We start from the raw sequence: 24,663 nt of genomic DNA, 5'->3' as shown, positions 1-24,663 counted from the left end.
TTTTCAGCCTTCTACTTCAGGCATCGATCTTGTTTTGCCTGCCTGTTGTACTTTTTCCTATTAATTTTAGGCTTTACTTGCCATTTTATGGACAGTAAGTCAAGGACTGAATTTTTCAAGAGATGAATGTGAGCATGCTCACAAACGGAGCTGAATCACATCCAATTTATCAACTCTTAGCTTTGGGCCATGCTCCGTTTTGTAGTTACTTGATCGAAGATCTTGTCCGTGAGGCCCCAGTCAACACGGTAAGAGCCAATGGTGGTATGGTTATACGATAGTTGGTAAATTCACACATTATCACTATTCTTAACACAATGGACAAAACCAGACATGTCTGCAGCAAGCGATCTACAGATCATAGCTACATCAAGGCAACTCTACCTTATTCTCAACAGGACAAGCAGAAAAATTGATCAGTGATAACACTCAACTAGTTAGCTGCCCAAAGTATCATGTTTACTACCAGTTCCTTTACTTACACCAAGTCTGGTGATCAACAATTTATAACAAGTCATCATTTCAATACACTTAAATACGGTACATACCTCCTTCAAAAGTCTTACTCCTTGCTTTCTGTGATACACACGCGCCTTTCTCTAAGAAATGCCACTTGTATTTGTGCTTTCAAGTCCACAAAGTCATACCTATTATGGCCAGCAATATCCATATAGGGTGAAAGGAAAGTGTTTCCCCTTCATACTGGATCTGCTCTTCAGACATCTCACAGCAATCACATTCCCCGTGAGCGCTGTAAGTGTTTTTGCTTCCCTAACCTCTTCCAGTTTATACAGCAAGAGACACTAGTGGCAAAGCCTATAAGAAGATAACAATGTCCCAGTTTATAGATGGTGAATCAGGTACAAGAGAGCTAGGGGAACCTGCAAGCATCACAGTCCAGTTAGCATCTATCCCCAGAACAGTACAGAGAGGCTGCTAATTCTCCTCCTGTTTTCTGACTGTTGGTAGTCTTAAAGCTTTATCATACTGGGGTTCATCCACAGCTACGAAAAGAGCCATGCAGTTTTTATGAACAGTTGGAGCTAAGAGTTAAATTAGCAATGACTGCTCCCCTTATATTCAGGGGAATAATTCCATGGCACATTTTTCTCAAGACCATCAAGGTACCCACATCTAATAGCAAACACTTCTAGATACTCTCACGGATTGCTCTCTTGCCCCTGTGTGCACAAGGCATCAAGTTACTCACACACCAGTTGGAGCATTCAAGCAGACCATAGCAGCCAAAAAAATCTAAATTTCAGTAGACCTAAAACTACAGCCTATGTCACTGCTACTACTGTAAATCCCTAGTTGGTGCCATATGCTCCTTTACATTCAGATAAATAATCTCAAAACTAACTTTCAACATACACCTCAGTTTCCAGGAAACATGATTCACCTGGAATCCCACAGGCTCTTCTGCCACAGCCAAATCCAGTATCAACTGACCCAAACCCACCAGCTTATGGACGCTTCTCAACCACCTATATTTCAGTAAGCCTGGTTTCTATTTCAGAGAACTGAACAGCAACAGAGGTGCACACATGTTCTGCTCCTCGGGCATGCCAGCTTCCTGACTACTATGAGCAGGAGCACTTCCTCTGGGGTCACATCTTCTTTCTACAAAATAGTTCACATATGTATGGGCTTTGGGAGCACATACTAAAAAACAGCTTTTCAGAAAGGCTGCTAGAGAACAGACCATGGTTGGATTAGTGTACAGCATGACCGGAAAGCACACAGGAATACGTAACAGGCAATCTCCTATGCTGTCTTTTTGTATAGACATAGTATATTTTCTGATTTATTGGTTTGTGATCAAAGAACTACGTGCAACCAGAGCTACAAAAACTTCCATCAACTAAGTTGCTCGGGTAAACTTCTTTTATTGTTTCCTAAGTAAGATGTTGCACAAGTAAAAACTAATGCACAGACACTTGGTACCAACTAGTTTTTAATCATAGTATATAATAACTTAGAAAAAATAATCTACTTCCTCATATGAAGTTATCTTCCAACAATCATTGATTCAGTTCTCAATATTTCTTTGCAAGGACTTGTTTCTGTATTGTACTGGACAGACACAGGTAAGAAATCACTTACACAACCTATGAATACTGAATCTGGTGTTTTAAACAAACAGCACACACTTGATATAAACAAATTAGCTCACAATCTCAGCATAACTTTTTCAAATAACATCCTGCACTTAAAAAAAATCTCACAAGTAATTCTACAATATTTCCTTTCTGCTATGTACTTCATGTAAGAAAATAAAGAAACCTGCACCAACAAAACCTACACTTTCTTTTCTAAAGATGCAATTCCTGCTTTCACTATATATAGCAGCTCTATTTGAGCTCTCTCAGAGTACTTTGTTCAAGGTGGCTCTGGTCACACCACAGCCATTCTTGGGTTTGCTTTTACATCAAATTCACCAAAGGAAAGGAACTAATGTACCCTTCAAGGAATGATCTTTTCTTTCTCTGTTTATTAAAAATGGAGGGGAGCCTCCTTTTTCTCTACTTTTTGAATAGTATCTTATGCTAGCTATGTGGCAATGTTGTCTCTCAGATATCACTCCATGTCCTAGCAGCACTGTTAATAGCATCTTTCAGATTCAATGACTTACACAAACAATGTCTTCTCTTCTGTCAACAACAATTAGCAATGCTTTTCTGTAGTTCTTTTGGGAAGCCCGAAAAGCAGACAACCAGTAGCTACATAATGGAAGTTGCATTAGGAGGCAAGAATGTGGCAAAAATCTGGTTAACTGTTGTCGGCTGACCCTCTTGTGTGAAGAAGTGTTGTTTGGCAGCAAAATCACCTTTTCTTTCGGTTCTAAAAATGGCCATGAACAGCTGGTATAAACTGTGTGCAGAATGGATTCTGGTGGGCTTAGGGGATTGGTAATGGGATAAGAGACCTTTCACCTTTAGGTCAGTAGTTCAGATTCAGTCCAGGTTAGCAGCAATTGAAAGTCTTTACCATCTGACACTGTTCGTTAGCCTATTTAAAATGACTGAAGCAAAGTGTCACAGTAAAACAAGATTCCAGTATTAAGAAATATGAAGAGTCTCAGCAAACAGCAGAAAACAGTCACTTGAGACTTCACTTTGAAACCTCACCATTCAGACTTTGTAGAAATCTACTCCTCTGACTCCTGACAGCCCCTTTCACTGCTCCCATATTCCTGCCCATCTATTACAATTCATCCTCCAGGCAGCTACACAACACGGAGACAGCAAAACTACTGCTTGCCATCCCATGGGTCTGCTATGGATACCAAAGTCACCGCCTCTGTGTGATTTTAGCTGGCAGTACAGACTCAGCTCATCACTTCGCTATTTGTATTTTGCTGCTACTGTTTATATAGTGCAGCTGCAATATTTTCCAACACTTCCCTCCTTCACTGAGCAAACACGTAGCAGGTGCTGCCTAATCATGTGCAACAGAATACAGATACCATTAAGCAACTGTTAGAACCAGCACTTTATAAGCAGTGGAGCTCTAGACAATCACCAACAGGATTTCTACATCTGGACATTTCCCAGTCATGCTTTTTATACCTTCATGAGTGGACAAACTGACGAAAAGGGAGGTATAAAGAAACATGTAACGATACTTCCTCTGGCTTTTACACTAGGCACAGCCGGTTTTGTACAAATTCAACGTTCTGGAATATATCACTTTCCAGAAGTCAGTAAAATCTCATGAAAAGAATGAAAGCAATGAACAAAAATCTTAACACTGGCTGATATTTTATGGTGTATGGAAGCCTATTTACATTCACCTTATGCCTTAGAATCAAGTTACTTTAAAAGAACTAAAATACTCTCGCTCCAATTAACTGTAAAATAAAATCATACAGAAACACCATTTGTTTTCAATAAATCTCTTACAAACGCATCAACAGAGTATTCTACAAAATCAACCTTTACCCTCAAAAAGTTCTGACAACAATATTCAAACTGTCACATGAGGAGAAAAACACACTGCTACTCAACAATTTTTTAAATTGGATTACTCTAAGCAAATTTGGTCACATTTTGAGGAAGGCAGCGCTTATTTGTTATTTAAATTGCAGAACTCATGAGGGAGGCAGAAGGCTGGGAATAGACCTGAGACAAACACACAAACTGTATTCAGGGTAAGTGCTCTCTCTACACCGCTCATTCTACTTCTCTCAGTTCTTCTCAAGCCAACAAGGGATGCTTCTCATTTCAAGGGACTGAAAACTTCTAGAATGTGATATTTTCCCTTTGCTGTCACTAATTGATTCACATGTAAGGAGCTTAGCCACACCATACCCATATATTAACAGATAGTCTTTATTTACAGACCATACACACTCTTCCTATAAAGTCAAAGAGGAATGTTTCTGATTTGCCAATGCAAAGCTGAAGAGACTTTTCTGGTGAAAGTCAGAATTTCTGATGGCAGTGCAATAATGAGATTCTGACACGATTTGGAAGTTAGAAAAGGCCATTAATCTAAGGGGTCAAAAACTTCTTATTTATTTCAAAGCTCTTGTTTGGATATTTTGGACTACGGCTGCCCTTGATTAGGCTGGTGACAACTAGGTAACACAAAGCACACTGCAGCATGAGCAGCTATAAAGAATCAGATATTCAACATCTGGTCTGTCTCAACAATCTTAACAGTGCTGTCTGCCTGAAAACCACTCCAAAAAGTGCCCCAAACAACAATGTACAGAAGTTCTCCTGTAGCTGCTAGGGCAGACATCTCTACATTTTCTTGTGGAAAGTAAGAGTAACTAGTTTTGCTATGCAATTACCCAGTCTCATGTCTCATACTTACCACCTAGCCCCTGAAAGATGGCAGAAAAGGAGATACAACAAAGAGGATATTAACAACAGCAAAGATCAAATCATTCTAGCTGAATTACTTGCAAGGAGTGAAAACATCTGCAACAGATTTGTGTGGCATACAAGAGACACAATGGAGCTGATTCACCAACATTTTTTTGCTTTCCAATCTCATGCTGTATTGCAGCAACACTTAACACAAACATCAAATAAAATACAAACTTCCTGTAAGGTGCTATTTATACTTTTTAACAGAAAAGGTATATTCCCAAAGAGTTGCCCAAAAAGACAGCCTTCCTCAAAATGTGACCAAATAATACAACTCTCGATTACTGCAAAATAATTTACAAAACACACGGGAAGATATCTGATAGATACACCAAAGGGAAGGAGGGGAGAAATCAGCAGGCAGTGCAAATTATTTGACATGCTTTAGTTTGGTTTACACAAGTATATTCTGAAGCCTGTATCTAAAATGTAAATGTATGTATGTAGAAAAGGTACAGTGATCTATTAGAGATGGCTGAAACGTTAAAACTGACACAGGAAATTGTGCAATTTAGTAGACAAATTCTGATGATGCTGACAGGTAGCTGTGTCTATAACGCACACTGACAAAGACCTTAGGAGCACCACTTACAGATCAGATGCCCATTATCTGGGAAAGTTCTTCCAACTGTGGAGCATTCAGCAGAAACAGGGCGAGTAAACCTATTAGTCACTGTTCACAGTTAGGAGATGTAAAAGGAAAAAAGGCTGAAACAATACAGGGACATCTGGAGACTCTCCTGGTTGTGAAGTTAAATGTGGACAAGCTTCATTTGAGTTTCTATGTTTGGCTCTTAATAAAAGGGAGCAAGCACGAGATGTTAGTTGCATAACTGTTAGCTGAACAGAAAGTAAAGCTTGAGACCTGGGAGAAGTGACAGATCAGATGGGTAAGTCTGGGGAAGAATCTGAGAAAATTACTACTCTCCAGCCTCAAGCTGAAATACTAATTAGAGACAATACACAGTCAGGCTAGAAGAATCAAAGAATATCTAAACAAGTATTCTTAATTTAAGATTAGTAAATTTAAGCGTTGGAAAGAATGAGTCTGCTATTATAGGGGATTGTCAAACTGCTTAAGTTACATTTCAAAAGGAGTCTTGAAAGTCCTTAATGATGGAATTGTGAAAGTTTTCTTACCGAGTATGTGGAAACCTGTACAATTAAGCAAGTTTGAGGTTTGGGACTTTAAACACCACTAGGAATTGCAGGGAGAAGACACCACAAAACAGCAAAGATCCCATCTTAAAAACAAATTACAAAAAGGACTCCAAGGATACTCTATCATGAATTTCATTTAGAAATTGATGGGCAATAATATACTACAGCAAGGAAATGTTTTTGAACTTCTGGTGGGTTATGCAGAAAACTATAAATTAATTTTCTTCTGTGTACACAAGAACATGGAGAGTCACTAAAAAAATGTTCTCTCAAAACCAACAAAACTGGGAAAAATGTAAAGAACATGACCAAAGAGACATAAATTCTTCGTAATGTTTTAATGAACTATACATTGCCATTAACCACCACCCTCTCTAACAGAATCCAAGGTAGACCAGATTGTGCCTAACAAACTCCTGGCAAAAGGATGTGAACTGTAACTGTCACGACTAATTCCAAAAACACTGCCGCCCTGCAAGGCAAGGAAAATTTTACCAGCAGTCTTCCCCTGATGCAGAGAAAGACTGCAACATCCCCAAATCCTCTCTCTCTTCTTTATCTAAAGCATAAATTTACCCAGCTCTTTATATGAAGTCATGCAAAGATGTCAGAATTATGAGGATGTCTTTATACTCTTATCATTCCTATATGTAAGAGCAGCAGGCAGGACACATCCCTAACAAAATGTAGCTAGAATAGAATGAGAAGCTCATCACTCTGTTGCTTGATTACACACTTCAGCCTTTCTGGCATTATTTAACAAAGTGAGAAAAGGAGGATAAAGACAGTGGACTTTACTTGCTTACAAGTTGAACTTTTTTCCCCGCCTTCAAAGATTAAATACAGACTTCAAGTTATGTGCCTGCTTTCTTAGATTATGACCAGAAATGCACTATAACAGTCAAATAATAAGAAGAGGGAGTTTTCCATAAAACACTGTTCGGTCATTCATTTGTGGGGTACATTATAACATCTACTACCGACTACAATGGTTGCTACAAAGATCCTACATGGTGTCAGCACACTTTTTACACAGTTGCATTCTAGTCACAATTTCAATCATAAGCAGGTTGCTAGTGTTTTTATTTGTGATATACACACAAAGTTCTAATCACCCTCCTAGAGAAACTCAGTAAGCAATCAAAGTATAAAAAAAAAAAAAACAAAAAAGAAACTTCAGGGACCAGTGAGGAAAAGCATCAGAGCACAGTGGCTACCCACTTACTATGAACTCACAGTGGCACTTAACAGTGACCTCTATTGCAAGGTCTTTAGGTCAAGTGTAACAAAGAGCAAAAGCTCCGAACACTTGAGTGCTGTGCAAGGGCTCACTGCTGCAAAGCCTTGTATACGCAGGCTTATTTAAGTGAGTAGATCTTTTCAGTTCAGTGGGAAGTGCTCACATGCATCAAGTTAGTTATGTTTAAGTCTTCGCAGGAGCAGACCCCCAAGTATGGAAGGAGGTTATGTTTTGTTTTTTTAAATAACACTTTTCTGAATCTGAAGGGCTGTTTTTCTTACCTGAAGTCTAGTATTCATTTCCAAGAAGTAGAAATTCTTACTGGAGTCCACAAGGAATTCTACTGTTCCAGCAGAGGAATATTTTACTGCTTTGGCAAGAGCTACTGCTTGCTCTCCCATCGCTCTTCGAGTTTCAGGGTCTAAAAAAGTGCTACAATACAGAAACAATGCCTTTCTTTAATTAAATAATAATAACAATTCCATCATCTCATCTTCTGCTTAAACTACAACCAAAAGCAGACAGAATCATTACTCAAGTTATGAAAATATGTCAAGACTGTCAGATGTATGCCTTTACATTTATACTACCTCTAAACAGATATGCTTCAGGCTTTGCAATTACTGCTAAAGTACAGGAAATTCAGAATAAATAACAGTATTCTCTAAAATATAACATAATAGAACACAACCTTTTTAGAACACTGACATCTATAACAATGCAAGTTAAATGAAAATACATAAAAATCCATGATATTTTAGAAGTCTTATCTATTTGCAAAAAAACAGTAACTAAAAAAATCCATCCAATGAAAATATGAAAGCCAAAATACAAGACAGGAGATCCAAGAGAAATTTGTTTTCTCACTCTGAAACAGAACAGTGTGGCTATTTCATTGATATTCTATGCAATAAAGAAGCTTTGGAAATTAATGAAGTATTTATTCAGGCTTCTTAGATGAATAAGAGTACAATGAGGAAAATCTGAGCATTCATAATATTCAACTAACACAGCGTTGACACTATCAATACTTAAACCTTCATATCCTACATTTCCTCTCTCAGCTTTACTTGTAAAGCTGGACAGTAGTTATCCGTGTTTGTTAATTGCAATTCATTCCTTTCCACAAATCCTGAACACACTCAAGGGCACGCAAAGAGCAGCTCAGCTACCACCTTGGGAGCCACTGTGAACACTACCCAAATGCAAAGCCTTCTCATTCTAGGAGAGCAACATGACACTTCTGCTGGTCTAGGAAGACTCAGGAAGGTACATATTCTGCTTGTTACTCTATTCTGTACCACAAATTCAGATTTAGATTAACCTATACAAATTGTTAATTCAGAGCTAGAGAAATTTCTGTGGCTTTCCACCAAAGCTGTGAAACTGTTTGCCCCTCACCCTGATACACTGACCTTCAGTGAAAGACAACATGAAGCTGCTGTTCTTATATAAGCTTACAAATACACTTATTATATTTCTGTGGTGACTTACATTAGGCACATAACTCAGCCAGCGTTTTAAAAATACTTCTGTAAGGGAATGAGAAGTCACTCCCACCTTACCTCTAAGCTACTAACATACCAAGTGTTACGTATTTCTTGAGGTTTCTTCCAACAGCGGGCCCTAAATCTGCAAAGGAGCAGTCAGGAGCCTCCACGTATCTGAAGTATCCCCCTCAAAGTCAGTTAAAGCTCCATCTGGAGCCTAGGACTGCGGTTGGTACAGAAGCCAGTGATGGGTCAGGACCCACCTCTCAGTAGTCTACTGTGGTGTTTTTCACTGAGACTTGAACTCACAGAACAGCTAGAGGCTTTTGCCACAACAAGCCATATTTGAAATGACACAAAAAGTGAGGAAATATCAAGGCAAACCAGGAGACAACGGAATCCTTTTCTTCATGGGAAAAGTGCTACTTAGCACCTCTGTCCTTCCCCTACATCAGGCCGATTCCGATAGATCGTAGCCCAGGCATTTTCAGAATTCAGAAAAAAATTTCTTTCTTTCTTGGCAAGCAATGGGATCAACAGGAAAAGGAAGTCAAGTGTGATCCCAAGAAAGCTATCAGATCCTACACCAAGTCAAAGGAAAAAACAAGAGTCACACAAAACTGTACTGTACCCATTAAAAATAGGCACTGGTAATTGTAAAAGAGTTTCATAATATTTCTTATTTTGGTTCAGTAAGAGGATAATACATTACACAAAATCAACAGTTTATAATTCAATTCAGGTTTTCTGCAGGGCTTTGATCATGAAAGGTTAATGAGTGGCTTATGAGGAACAGAATCTTTTCAATATCAGCTTCATACTCTATTTCTAGAATAACCATTATTACTTCTCATACAGATGAAAGACAGTTACTCCCCTTTATTACAGTGGTGTCTTCCCTATGTTTGTTAAATGTAGGTCTGAGATCTCTCTGTTCCCCACCTGCTGTAGCCAAATTACGCAACAGAGGTGCCACATTGCTAAATTTGATCTCTGCCACGCGGTTAAGCTTTATGCTCTAAAACGACTGCATCATCCCTGCAATCAGCTAGGTTAATTAACCGAAGTTTTCCTGCTCCCTTCTGCTGCTTTACCTTTCATATACATTGTTTCTCCCTTTTTTAACAATGTACCTTTTAGAACTGAAACAACTTTTCACCAATCTAATTAGGCATCACTTGAAAACACAGCATTTCAAACCTCAATTGTAGTATTTTTCTCACACATACACCTATTTTTCTTTCAACCTAATCACTCCTATGGCAGCATGAAGGATACAAAGTAAAAAGGATTCACAAGATAAAAGCACCAAAAAGAAGAAATAAGATCAGACCTGACATTTCACTCGTAACACCTTTGTCATGCTATCGTAAAGTTGATCAAAGACAATACAATTGGTTTGTGCCATTGTTTCTACAGCCAAAGAGATGAACCACATGGGCAAGATGTTGTCTGTCTACTTCTAGTTCATCCAGTAATGTCTCCCAAAATATCTCCATCACTTTCACTCGTCAATAAGGTTGATATTTTGAAAAGTATAAACAGTTGCACCATCAGTAGAAATTTACTGCTCAGCTTAGACAAAAAAGAAAAAACTCAGTAACATTTACCCTTCCTCTGAAGGTACCACTATACTGGGAGAGAATAGCATCTTCGTTTTCTAAATGTCAGAGTCTGCTTACCTGCTCTTAGGAAATAGTTAGGCATACTGTTTGTTTAAAAAAAGTTACTTAGCTACAAAAAACATTCTCCTTTGAGGTCATGTACTACCACACCACAGGCGTAAATATGTTAAAGTATTTGTGAACACAGTTTTGCCACCACATTGAAAGTGCACCCAACTATGAATCATGTAAAGAGTCACAAACAGAACAGGTTCGCTGTTTCTCCTAATCCCAAATCCTTCAAGAATTCCTAGACAAACTGATAAGAGATGTGGAGTCTGATATACAGACATGCAGCACAACTCTAAGGAGAATTTGTACAGAGTCTAGTTCAATAACATACCTTTCTGCTAAGTTCTTGTCTACATACATTCACTCAAATTGTTGGTGGCTTCACGTAGCAACTTAGCAGTTAATCTAGAATATGATCTTGAAGTTCTTGGCATCGTATTGAGATCTTTCAGAGAGAATTTAATGCTTGGTGAAAGTGAAATAATTTGCTCTGTGTGCACCTTCCAGGTACAGAAACACTCCTGAGAGAAGCTAACAACGGAGTATGCAAAAAAGGTCACAAAAAGAGTTTGTTTCACTTGCATTCTGATGCAGTCACGATAACATAGCCTCCCTCTAAAATCTCCTGCTTCTTAAGATCTTTCTGTCACAGGCAGAAACAAACATTTTTGTCTTTTGAACTGAAACTGAAAGAACATCTTTCTTAAAAAGACACCGCAAACTAACATCTAGGATAGATAAGGCAATCTCAACTCCGAATGTGTGCAGCTAGAAAGAAAAAAAAACCACACCAAACAAAAAAAATTATTTCCTGCCTGAGGTTAAACTCAAGGAAATTTTGGGAAATTGTTATGAGACTGTCCTCAGTATCATCTTATTCTGAAAACATTGGAATCTAAGGTTTAACACAAAGGACATGGAATCACTGGAGAAATGTAGAGACAGCAAAGCAGAATAAGCAGACAGCTAGTAAGTTCTAAAGACTTGGTCATTGTGGATGCCAATAGGGATCTTGCATGTTACTACACGGTAGAATACAATGGTAGGGCACTGTTCCATCATTACCTGTCCAGGAAAGGCCTGAAGATGTAGAGAGAAGGTTTAACACCCAGTATGCTGAAGGCCAGCATTTTGAGATATGATAGCTAGAGACCGCACCTCAAATACTGTGTTCAGTTTGGGGCCACTCACTTCAAGAGGGATGTAGAGGTGCTGGAGTGTGTCCAAAGAAGGGCAGCAGAGCTGGTGAAGAGTCTAGAGAACAAGTCTTATGAAGATAAGCTGAAGCAACTGGGGTTGTTTAACCTGGAGAGGAGGCGGCTCAGGGGAGACCTTTTTTCTACAGCTACTTGAAAGAAGGCTGTAGTGAGGTGGGTGTCAGCCTCTTCTCCCAAGTAACAAGTGACAGGACAAGAGGAAACGGCCTCAAGTTGTGCCAGGGCAAGGTTTAGACTGGATATTAGGAAAAGTGTCTTCACTGAAAGGGTGGTAAAGCATTGGAACAGGCTGCCCAGGGAGCTGGTGGTATCACCATCCCTGGAGGCGTTTACAAAACTCGCAGATGTGGTGCTTAGGGACATGGTTTAGTGGTGGACTTGGCAGTCATTGGTTAACAGCTGGACTTAATGATTTTATAAGGGTCTTTTCCAACCTAAATGGTTCAGTGATTCTAAATAGTATGCCATGGAGTATCAAATGCATAATCTCTTTGACTGCTACAGCAAAGGATAGTCCTGGATGATCACCGTGAGTGGAAGGGCCTCTGCATGGTACTTCTCCTAACAACATTCCAAAACCTTAACTCTGGGCATCAAATAGTACAGATAACCATGTGCCTCTGAACAGCTGGACATTCCTTCAACCAAGTGGTGAGGTAAAAGTTAAGGTGCTTTAAAAAGCTTCTAACAGGTTCTGAAATGGTTTGATAGGACACCTGCTCTCACCAAAGTGAAGTTTAAGCACTCCTTTGAGCTCTGGTTATTGAATAAGAAGTCAGCTAAGACTCTTGTATATTTACTTTCCATCGATCCATTTACTTGAGATTGATCCTAAAGGATCAATGGATTTGCTGATAAGCCTATGGGCCTTGTTTCCCCACATGGGGAAGAATCCCTTATTAATCACTCCAGCAGACAAGAAAATACCAACACACCCTCATGCATTTTTTCTTGCCAAAGTACCCTGTCTCGAAACAACGGTCTCTGAAATCAACTAGACGAGAGTTTGGGCAGAGGAGAAACAATAACTGCACTAAGGAACAACAACAAACTATTAAATGTTACTCATCTGTTTAAATTTCAGCCTCTGTGATGAAATAAGAAGCCAACAGCATCTTCCAAGAAGGTATGAAGCTAGAAGCAAAGAAAATCACTGTAAATCAAGTTGTGTGTAACACTAACTTTGCCCAGCACTAACTAAAAAACTGGTGATGATCAGATGTGTCTTACTGTCTGTGCTTCCTAGAACAGAGTAGGACAAATGACTATGTGAAAATGGTATAAGCAAAGTTTGTTGGTCTCTTGTTTGAAACTGGGGGATTGACCACTGCAAACACCAGGGCTCCGTTGAATACTGTAACCTCATCAGGGTGTGAACTAAAGAGCTTTCCTCAAAAGACAGGTGGTTTTTTTTTTTTTACTCATCTGAACTTTCCTAGGAAAACTGGAGATTCAAACATGAAATGATCCCATAAGGATAAGCTCAACAGCTGCAGACTTAGCTTTAAGAAAATCATAGAGACTATTCTCAAAGCCAGAAGGCCCTCAAAAACATCATACTCTTAAACTAGATACTTAGGAAAACACCACCATTGGAAAAGAGTAAATCGGAAGAGGCCAGAGTCAAAAGCCCTAAATTGTACAGAAGACAAATAAACATTTTAGCCCATAGCATCCCTATCTCCTAGACTTCATGAAAGACAAAAAAAAAAAAAAAAAAAAAAAAAAAAAAAAAAGCACTTTAACCTGTCTCAGAGCTCTTAATGGCCGCAATGGCAGCTAGCATTTAAAATAGGAGGGGGGAAAAAAAGGACAGTATATTCCCTCCTCCCAGCTGTACAAGAGATGTTTCCATGAGTCATTAATCAATGAGACTAACTGAAAAGGTATTCCCAGCAAGGGCTAACTTCAGGCTTTAGGGTCTCTACAGTGTCCCACAGAAGTTAGTGCCCTGCTTATCTGCAAGTCTTGTAAGCCTTTGTAAACAAATATTCTGCAGCCAACCACAAGTGGCTGTACAGCAGATAAGGCTTCCAAAGCTGTCAATAAAAGTCTGGCAGAGACCAAAACATTCAACAACAAGAAGGAAGAAGAGTTTCCACTTCAGATTTTGAAAAGCATTGACCTGCCCACACTTTTGTAGAGTTACAGGTGAGGATGATAAAACTTAACGGCAACTCCAACAGAGAATGCCATGAAAGTTATAAGGTGCTGCCTGCCACTGTTTTAAGTACTCCTACAGGCAAAAGACTCTCCTCTCTTTAGTGCTTGGGTATATGTATATGCACATGTACGTTATATTGGGACCTGAAGTATTCACATTTCACAAACAAAAATATAGTAAGATCTTCAGGCATAAGGCTTCCAAGAAGTCCACAACCACTACCAGGGAAGGAACAAGAGCTATTTAAGCATTCATTAGTGGGTTTGTATCCTTATTTTTAAACTTTGGGGTTTAGTTTAAAATCTAGGTCACTAACATTGCCAGTCCCACAATTACCATCCAACATTAACTTGTATGTTGCCTCTACATAGCCATCATTTGAATGATGTGCTTTTTCCTTACATTCTAAATTGTTGCATCACATACTGTGCTATAAAATAATGGCAAACCTATCCCAGCTGGTGAACACATTACACTGGGAATTCCCATGGGTAGTGATATACCTCTGTCTGGTTTTCTGAAATTAGAACTTCCTTCTGCCCTTTTTTTCTACACAGTCTCTGATGAATGCCACAACAGAAAATACAGCAAGACCATTCTTTGCACAGCAGTAATGTATTTCATCTGTGTTTGGAATCAGTGGGATTAAGATCTTTTAGTACTTTTGAGTTACTGGACACCTACATCTGTAGTTCACTACCATGAATGGTACTAAAAGTAGCACAAAGTATTTAGTACTTCATGTTCCATTTCAAAAAGAAATAAACAGTATTATGTGGCCCTCTCGCAATTACTATACCACAGTCAAATACCTGCCTCTGTGGTAAAATGAATACTTATTCCATGTTTTACTCTTAAATCTAAAAGTTGAACAGCAAAGAAAAGGAAAAATATCTGAAGATATATTAAGAAAGCCATCTCATATACCACATATTAGATTGGTAAGATCTATATCCATTTTATAGAAGATCATGACAAAAGTTTAAACAAAACACCTGTTCCTTCTTACAGCAAGACATCATGAAGCAAGATTAAAACACCCTCAAATACAACATCAAAGCTGCATTACAGTCAAATGACTGTAACTTAAACATTTATTTTCTTTGTGGCTCTTAATAGACTAAAATTTGCACACATTTGTACAATAAATAAAATCTGCAGCTTTCCAAACATGCTTTCAATAACTATGAAGCTGCATCAAGAGTCTAGTGTACATACCTCGGTGCCTCCTCCACAACCTTCTGGTTTCTTCGTTGAATGGAGCACTCTCTCTCATTCAACCACAAGGCATTACCATGTTTATCTGCCAAAACCTGAAACAGTAACGTGCTGCTGTTAACAAACCAGATGCATGCATATGGCCTTTTGGCATTAAACTATTAGATAGCATTCAGTTAGTTTAATTTAAAAATATTTTTTTCCAATCTAGAAATAAAGGTTGGGGGGAAATGATAGTGTAGAAAATTAATTGTGTATGAAATACTAATTACATGTTCCTTCAAATTCTGAAGATTATTTTAAAGCCTCTATATAGAATCCATATATGGAAAAAAACCCACTCATTTCAAAGTCCATGAGAAGCTCCCAAAAGTTCAAAAATCAGAAATCAAGACAGAAATAAGATTAAAATACATTTTTAGCATTTGTAAATGGTATTGCATAATGAAATTACTCAGAAGCATATTGTTAAGCAATATCTTGTGTCAACAGAGGAGAGAAAAATCTCAAAAGCATGACAAATTTTGCTCCTGAATTATACACAAGAGCTTTCAGAAACAATAGCTAATAAAGCTTTCTTAGTAGGCAAACCACAGCTGCAAAAAATCTTCAGAAACTCTGCGATCTTTTATTAAGGAGAACATAATCTGCTACTTCCTCAGTACCTTCAATGGAAATTAAAGCAGTAGTTTCAAGGAATTTCTTTAAAATTTGGTGTTATCTACAGTCCTTGGCTGCATCTTCTGTTCATGGGAGAGTTAAGCATACAGTCAAGTATCCAGATCCAACTACCTAAATTACACACTAGAGAAAACACAAGTTCAACATAACAGAACTCTTACTTGATTCTACAACTTCAAACCGGAAGGAAAAGAAAAGGAACTCTTATCTCTTTATAAAACTGACTGTACAGTGCAGCCACTTCCAATATTGGGATACTGGATTTGAGGATTCAAGTAGATTTCTTCCAATTTTACGATGATATACCCTACACTTACTCTTGGAGCATTTTCTTTCATTGCAGACCACACCTGCTCTCTTTCTTACTTATAAAATTTTCCCTCTAATCCATTTTTTTCCATCTATCTTCCTACTCTGATCTGTGGGAGCCTGTGCCAATATTCATGCTTCATTCTTTAATAGTGCAGTTCTATACTGAAAACCAACAAGATACAAGAGGAGATAATCTTCCTCAAACTGCGTGAACTCAACCATATCTACTTACATTTCTGACAACAAACTGTATTATTTATCATTCCTTTTAGCACCACAGAGCAAGTATGGCACTAAGTGAGATGAATTCCTGCATCTATGTTGCTGATGCGTGAATAATCCGGGCAGATGTGACTGAAAACCAGGCACTGAACTCACGAAGACAACTCATGCACTGTGCAGCATCAGATCCTGAGTGCTCCATACTCTGTAGGATCGGACATACCTTTTCTCCAGAAATTCTGTTGTGGTCCTATAAGTTTATGGAGCTTTCTAGGGAAAAAAATCCTATTTGGAGAGTTCTACAAGATCAACGATTTTGTCATTTCCTAAACCAGAACCCTATTCCTTGCCTATGAGGAGGTTTAGCAGCAGCAGCACCAGGGTACTTCAGGGTACTCCAGTCAACTGCTGCATTCTGTAACAGGTGACTCAATACAAAGCAAAAACACAGCAGCATCTAAAGCAACTTCCCACCAGAGCCCAGATTCATCCACTCTAGAACTAAACATCACAAAGCTCTACAAAAACACATTTAGAAGAGACAAAGATTTTTGGATTGGATTTTTTTTGTCCTTTTTTTATTATTAAAAGAACACCTCTAGGGCATACCATGGTACTCAGCGGAAAAAAATCACTGTCCCATAAGCAGAACAATTCCTTATGAGCACTTCTGTTTCACTGTTAGAATGCCTACAGCTTATCACAAAATTCAGCCTCACCAAAATAAACAAACCAAAAAGTCCTAGAATGTTTCAATAAAAATGAGTTCCTGTGCTTTTCTTCTTCCCCTCTGTATTTTCCTGAAGGGGATAGTAAAATATTTTGCAAACCAACTAGTAAATATTTTCTTTAATTTCAGGACATTTCTTGTATCCTACTTAATTTCTTCAACATGGATCTTAAATGTTCTTCTGTTATCAGTTAATATAGCTCAAAAACAGATATGCATGAATATTTACTACAAAAATGTAATTATGAATAGAATACGCCAAACCACATCTAGTGTTAGGCTTTTACTTTCATTTTGGGTCCACTGTTTTCATTATGAAGTACCTTCTTTAGTTTCTGATAAAACTATTATATTTCAAAAGACATCTAAAAAATGTTGAAATCATCACCTTTGAGGTAACCTGAGATGTCAGTACACATCTCACCAAAAACACGTCACAGCTACAGCTTATTTTCTAAATATTCCTAAAAGAAAATGTCCTGTTTTGTGGGATTAGATGACTATGACATTAGTATATGCTATGTATATCTATATGTCAAAATAATTAAATAGAATGTATGACAACCTCTCCTACATGATTCACCTAAACTCTATTTCCAGTTGTAGGATAGCTATTTACCAAGTAGTAGTTAGACATTCCATGTACTCTTACTTTAAATTCAGATCCTTTATATCAGATATTTCAGGAGAACAAGACTTCAAATCAGTTCAAGTATGAAGTCTATTTGGACTCTATTTTCCTGTCAATTGTTTTAGTCTTTTCTCATGTTTTACAAAGTGATTGTTTTATAGCTAGACACAGGAAACCCCTTATTTAACAATTTTAAGTACCAACACTTTGGAGCTATATGAGAATGTTAAAAAAAAGTTCTATTTAAAAATTACTGCTAAATTAATAAATATTTGGCATCTGGTCTCAAATTGTTTGTATATTTAGCAGTTTGAAAATGAACCAAGGTCAACATTCTAAAGCTGATTAGAACGTGAAGTTAAAATGCTATGCTATGATATTGTTAAAACGTACCATCAAAGTGTTTGTGTAAGGAAAACAACATTCATTGTACACTTATTATAAATAAAACTATAAATTATTAATAGCAAAGCTATTTTGTTTAATCTAGGTAAGATTATTTGACTGTTCTTAAATACAGTGATGCGTAATTTTTTTGAGGTAACCTTTGTGAAACCTAAAAGGAATCAAGGTAATGCAAAATCTGTCCCCAACTCATGAAAGCATAGAGGAATCAATCTCATCTAACTTTAGCCCATCAAAGAGTAAGTAGGAACCTGCTGAAGCTCCCAAATCTATAAGCACTGAAAGAAACAGATCTTTAAATTGTACCAAATTGCATTTTTTTTTAAAAAAAAGGGGAAAAAAAGACATAGGTAAGCAAAAATTGTTAGCTATTGAAAGGGAATATAGGAAGATGGTCCAGCAACCTGAGCTCTTTCGTAACCTAAGATCAATGCTGAAACTAAATGTTCACTATATGTCTTTCCATGACCCTTTAGAAGAGAACAGGTTGGGGGTTAAATTTCATTTTTACAGACTGTTCCTTCATTTCACTATTTCTTCTTCATTTCTGCCCCTCTACTCCACTCTTGTAGAGACCCCACCTGGAGCACTGTGTCCAGCTCTGGAGTCCTCAGTACAAGACAGACATGGACTTGCTGGAGCTGGTCCAGAGGAGGCCACAAAGATGATCAGAGGGCTTGAAAACCTCTCCTATGAGGACAGGCTGAGAGAGTTGAGGTTGTTCAGCCTGGGGAAGGCTCTGGGGAGACCTTATTGCAGCCTTCCACTACTTAAAGGGGGCTTACAAGAAAGATGGGGATAGACTTTCTAGCAGGGCCTGTCGTGGTAAGACAAGGGGTAATAGTTTTAAAATACTAGAGGGTAGATTTAGACTAGATATAAGGAAGACATTTTTTATGATGAGTGTGGTGAAACACTGGAACAGGTTGCTTAGGGAGGTGATAGATGCCCCATCCCTGGAAACATTCAAGGTCAGGTTGGATGGGCCTCTGAGCAACCTGATCTAGTTACTGCCACAACTTAGAGTTTATCTTTTGGACAAAAATACATGAAATTTCTGTTGAGGAAACAGATAAACTCCATACAGATTTCTTATCAGGACAGATTATTTCAAGGCTATTGAGAAACCCAATTTAGTTACCCACATAAGATCAAACACAACACAAATTTTAAAATCATAGTTTTGTTAAAGAGTCTGTCTCAAACAAGTGTTGTTTTACATTAGCAATATGGCTTAACACTAGATCCAATAAAAGATATAAATGGTCACAATCCAGAAGTTAAGAAAAATATACCTGATTTTGAAATACAAACTGCCCAAAATGGGACACAAATCCTCCTGACTTTCCAGGGAACATCAGATACTTCAGCACAGAATCCCAAGTACTAACAAACTCACGCAGACCTTGCAAGAAGAGTCTTAAGCACAGCAGTGCTTTAACTCCTACATCCTCTGCTGCACCCCAGCACCGCAATCAGGATCCAGAGTTCAAGCTCCAGTCCTCAGGACAGATGCCTACAACTTTTTTTTTTTTTCCTCCCCAACAAATTGAGCACAGTTCATTGTCTTCCTGCTAAAGAAAGGCTAGAGACTAAAAACAGGAAGGCTGTATTGTGCATGATAGCCATGTACTTTCAGCAATGGCCCAAGACACAGGAAAACACAAGACTTTAGGCCTTTTTTAGCAAAGTGTTTAAAACATTTTGAGCTTTGATTAATTTACGAGTTCAAACCTTACTAAAAAATAAATGACCAATAATTAATAGTAGTAGTAATAAAAACACCACCACAAACCTGGATTTCTATGTGACGAGGGTTATCAATGAACTTTTCTATCAGTAAGCGATCATCACCAAAACTTGAAGCAGCTTCTTGAGATGAAAATCTAAAACCTTCCCTTAAATAATGAAAACAAAAAGAATAATCTGTATTTTACAAGTTAAGTTCTGAAGTATCCAAGCAGAAAAAACACTTATTCCAGTCCTCTAGCAGACTTCAATCAACACAATCCAAAAACGAAATTTTACCGCTTGCATTTGATTCTTTAATGAGTACCCCTTCTTTCACTTTTTCTTACAAAGACCAAAAAAACCCAAACAAACCCATTCTCAAAGCACAGAGAATTTCAGTGTGTTTAAAAAGTCTGGGCATTTACAACAATTATTCATACGAATTTTCTTTGTTAACATTTTCTTCTGCCAAAGTAATGAAGTAATAGAGTTTTAAAAACCAGTAATTACAAAGTAGTTGTTACACAGAAGTAAAGGTGAACCTATTATTTAAGGTACACAGCTCTCTTAATACTTAAGAATAGCAGAGATTAGTTGCACGTTATTTAGGTGAAAGAACTGCAGATATAATATTGCATAACTTGTAAATTCAATCACTAAACACACAACCTGAAGATTCAACACTTCACTTTACAGAGTGTGCCAGTTGTATTACTAGTTTTTTCCTGCACTGGAGCGTTATATTCGCATATTCTGTATACTTCCCTCTTTTTTTCTCTTTTATGTATGTAATTACTCAAACAAATAAGGGCTGTAAGATACTATATTATTAACTTTCTCATTGCAGGAAGATTACTCCTATAGGGCATAACTGCTGACAAACAACTTCATGTACAGCTTTCTCAAGGTGAAATGCACCATGATGCAAGTATACCCAAAGGCCCCACAGAAGTTTTCTACAAGGTCTTTAACTGGAATATGAGTCTCATTTATGTTGTTACATATAAAAAGTCTGGGGTAAATTTCTGTGGGATTGACTACTGTAATGCAGAGGCCCTGATAATTGTGCCCAGAAAAACAAATACATCATAGGTGAGTTGAAGTTTCTGTGCTTTCCATCTCTTTAATCTAGTTTAATTCCACAAACAAAACCCAGACAATAGAACCATGAGGTAAATAAATTTACAATATAGAAACATGTATATTTAAAGGTATTTCTTCACCTTCTTTCAAGGTTGTTAAATAATATACAGTACAATTTTGATATATTATACTCAATACACAATCTTTCCTAAATTCATATTTAACCTCAATATACTGAATTATTAATAAAGAGAAAAAGAGATTTGTGATTCTGTATGCTACCTGATCTATCCAAAAAAAAATCGAAGTGAGGTAACAAAAAGCCAGACACAGTATTTCTTACTGAAGCAGATTTAGAGTGACTTTAACTCCTATATCAAAGGCTTTGTTTCCTTTTGTAATCATTCTGTCAAGACAGTTTTATGCACAACTGACTTTTTCCTTCACTGAAGTATGTGCTAATTAGAAATCTAAACTGCAATATTTGTTAAAAAAAGTCAGGTGCCTAATTATCTAATCCATACACCTGTAAATCTTTTTAAATTATATTTAACAGGAATGACTCAGTCAAGTATTCTGACCTTGTCTGCATCTTACAAACCTGTGCAGTTGCATTTGTTCAGAGATTAGAAATTACCGTAAGTATATGCTTCACCTTCATTGAAGAGATCATACTAACTAAATGGAGATGGATCTGAGTCTCTATGAATATTTAAAAAAAAAAAAAAGTTGCTTAGGCTAGAAGATAATTTGTATTTGGAGTATTATCCTTTCACCAAGCAAGAGCCGTACAGACCCTCACGGCAAGGGAGAGATTTCCCACACGACTGTACTGATGTGTGACCAAGTTCAAAACTTTCCTGCCCACGCTAACCCCAGAAGGGACGCGCAGGGATACTTGGGTCAGGGAAACATGAGCTTACTGCCCCTGTCTAGGCCCGGGTACGGTCTACCATACAAGCAACATGCTGCCTGCAGCCTAATCAAGCCGTGACGTTTGACAAGACTCAATCATTCAGGCTGACGTACCTCACCTATAAGACCATCACTAATACCCTCTACATTACGACTCAAAGCAAATAGGCACTCTGGTCAAAAGATTCCTGAGCAGGGGCTCTGCAACAGACCCAAACTCCAAACACTAACCACCTACTAACGCTGCCATCTCCACAGCCTTCCAGTGCCAGCCACCTGCAGCGGACCACGGGGCAAGGAGCAAGCAAACAGCAACAGCTAAGAGGGGCTTTGACAGGAGATACTTTTGTTAGTTTCTCATAAGGAGGAGTTGGTGGTAGAGGTAGTTTTAACAGCAGGGTAGGGGTGAGGTGGGTGTGTTGGCATTTTGGTTGCAAGCTATTTATTTGTTCAGGCAAGATTTTCTGTTGAAGTTTTTTCTTAGGTTCTCAGTAACTTTTAGTGGCAGTTTTCAGGTTTTTTCCTATATGCACATTTGCTGCTTTTAGTTGCTTCCTTTAGCTTCTGCTAGCTGTTTCCCAACTCATAGATCGGTAAGACTGGTTCATGATGAAAAGGGGCCCATAACTGCCTGCTGCAAGGATGACTCATACCACCAAGGTCAGTCACCTGGAGTCATACACCGCCACAGAGCCAGTAGGCTGCTAACAGTATGGCACCATGAAGTACTTGTGGTGTCTCCACAGCCCCAGCTGCAGGAGTACGCATCACACGTCAGATGTCTCTACCCAGGCTGGGCTCGGAGCTGGGGGCTGAAAGGCTTAGTTCCCTGCCCATGCCTAAGGCAGGCAGAGAACACCACTGCCTCTCCTCAAGGACAGGGTGAGCGGGTCATGCTGGTAAAAGCTGCACACTAGTCAAAGCCTAGAGGCATTGGGGGAGGGAGATAAAATAAAACCAAGAGGTCCACCTGAAGCAGTTTTTCATGATGGCATGTGGCTAAGGAAACAAACGGGCTGGAGCCTGCATGCAGACACAGAACTGCAACATCCTTAGAATAGCTGCAGGGTGGGACAGGTCACACAACTGCAATGCTGCAAAGAATGGCTTTAAACCAAGCAGCAGGATAAGTTTGCCCTTTTTATGAAAGGGCACCTCGAATATATAGATCTCTTCTTGGGAAAGGGCAAGAGGGTAAGAACTGGAAGGTCTGCAACAAGGAAGAGGCCAGCCAGTATAGGTAATACTACAGTACAATTTTGTTAACAGTTCATCTGCTCAAGCTGACAAAGTGGACAAATTCTTCTTCAAGCAACGCAAAGTTTTCAAGACCTCGAGTGTTTACATGGTTTTGGTTTGGGGGTCTGTGGGTTGCTTGGGAGGGGAAAGGGTGGGGTTTTTGGTTTGTTAGTGGTTGGTGAGGGAGGTGTTTGGCAGGGGTGGTCTTTTGCTTGGTGGTTTGGGTTTATTTGTTCCTTTTTTTTTTTTTTAAACAGAAACTGACCTCCCTGACATCTGTTGGAAAAAAAAATACAAAAAACCACAAGCAAGCTGGGAGGTTTCTGATGGATGCTGGGGAGAACTTCTCAACACAGACATTAGATGGGCTGAAGAAGAGGAATTACCAGTAGCAGAAGAGGATGGAATCAAGGATCTCTTGAGAAATTGACCCATATAAGTCACTGAGACCAGATGGTATGCTATGAGAGGTAGCTTGTGTCATTGTGAGACTGCTCTGTCATCTTCAAAAGGCTTTGGAGGTCAGGAGAGATTCCTGATGACTAGAGGAAGACAAATACTGCATCCAAGTTTGAGAAAAGCATGGAAGAATCAGAAGAACTACAAGCTGGTCAGCCTCTCTTTGACTCTGGGGAAGAGTCATAGAGCAAGATCTCCCGAAAGCTATTCCTAGACAGATGAGAAAGTGACTGAGATCAGACTGAATTTAACAACAGTACCACGCTTGACCAGTCTGCTTGTCTTCTATTACTACACCTATGAAATACAGGACAACAGTAGATATCATCTCACTCAACTTCAGCAAGAACTTAATGGCCTCCCACAGCGTCATTGCTTCCAAGGTAGAACATTACAGTCTACATAAGTGCACAACCAGATGAGTGAAAAATTGACTAGATCATGGGGCTCAAAGTTAGCAGCACATCCTCTACCTGGAATCCAAAACAAAGGAATCCCTCCAGGAAACAACTATTCTGGAACCAGTTTAACCTCTTTATCATTGACCCAAAACATACTGCCAGCAGCCTGTGGACCACGCTAAACAGGGTCATCAATATACTCAAGAGACAAGGGTGCATTTAGAGAGACCTAGACAGTTTGGAGGAATGGAGTCACAAGCATCTTATAAATTTCCACAAGAACAGAAGCAGAGTCCTGTACCTAGCACTGACTAACTCCCTGCCCCGCATCAGTACAGGCTGTGGAATTTATTTTTAAGATTAATTGGAGGTCCTGGTGGATAACAGGCTGCGATTCAACTGTGATGACAGTAATGAAGGCTAATTGGATAGTGGGCTGTATCAACTGCAGCACAGCCAGCAGACCAAGAGCAGCAATTATTCTTTACTCAGCACCTCTTATACCATGTTTGAAATACTACATCCAGTTTTGGACTCCTAGTACTAAACATGTTGACAAGCTCAAGTAAGATGGTCAGAGCAAACCTGAAAGGCAACAAGGGCTCTAGTGGACATCTAATAGCAGCCTTCCAGTACTTAAAAAGGAGTTTACTAAACGAATAAAGCCAAGCCCTTCGCTGCAGTGCACAGCAGAAAAATGAGACAGTGGCCATAAATTGAAGTGGGGAGTTTCTAACTGGATGTAAGCAATAAAAAATGACTGGAAAGAACTGAGAAACAGGGCAGGCTGTTCAGAAAGGCAGTAGAA

At 38.6% G+C, this 24,663-nt stretch overlaps 1 protein-coding gene across 2 annotated transcripts in view; it reads right to left on the bottom strand.

The window, feature by feature from the left end:
- Positions 1 to 24,663, bottom strand: part of PCCA (propionyl-CoA carboxylase subunit alpha) — a 291,871-nt gene that overhangs the window by 166,268 nt on the left and 100,940 nt on the right. For both annotated transcript variants that reach the window (XM_080377685.1, XM_080377686.1), the window contains 3 exons: positions 19,823 to 19,925; positions 15,047 to 15,141; positions 7,563 to 7,713 (listed from right to left, as the gene is read on the bottom strand). In XM_080377685.1, coding sequence (XP_080233811.1) covers positions 7,563 to 7,713; positions 15,047 to 15,141; positions 19,823 to 19,925 — 349 coding nt within the window. The remainder of the gene's footprint in view (positions 1 to 7,562; positions 7,714 to 15,046; positions 15,142 to 19,822; positions 19,926 to 24,663) is intronic.

This window comes from Falco punctatus, assembly GCF_963210335.1.
Source record: "Falco punctatus genome assembly, chromosome: 2".
Classification (NCBI taxonomy): domain Eukaryota; kingdom Metazoa; phylum Chordata; class Aves; order Falconiformes; family Falconidae; genus Falco; species Falco punctatus.
Note: the sequence above shows the minus strand (reverse complement) of the source record. Positions and strands in the feature narration are given on the sequence as shown.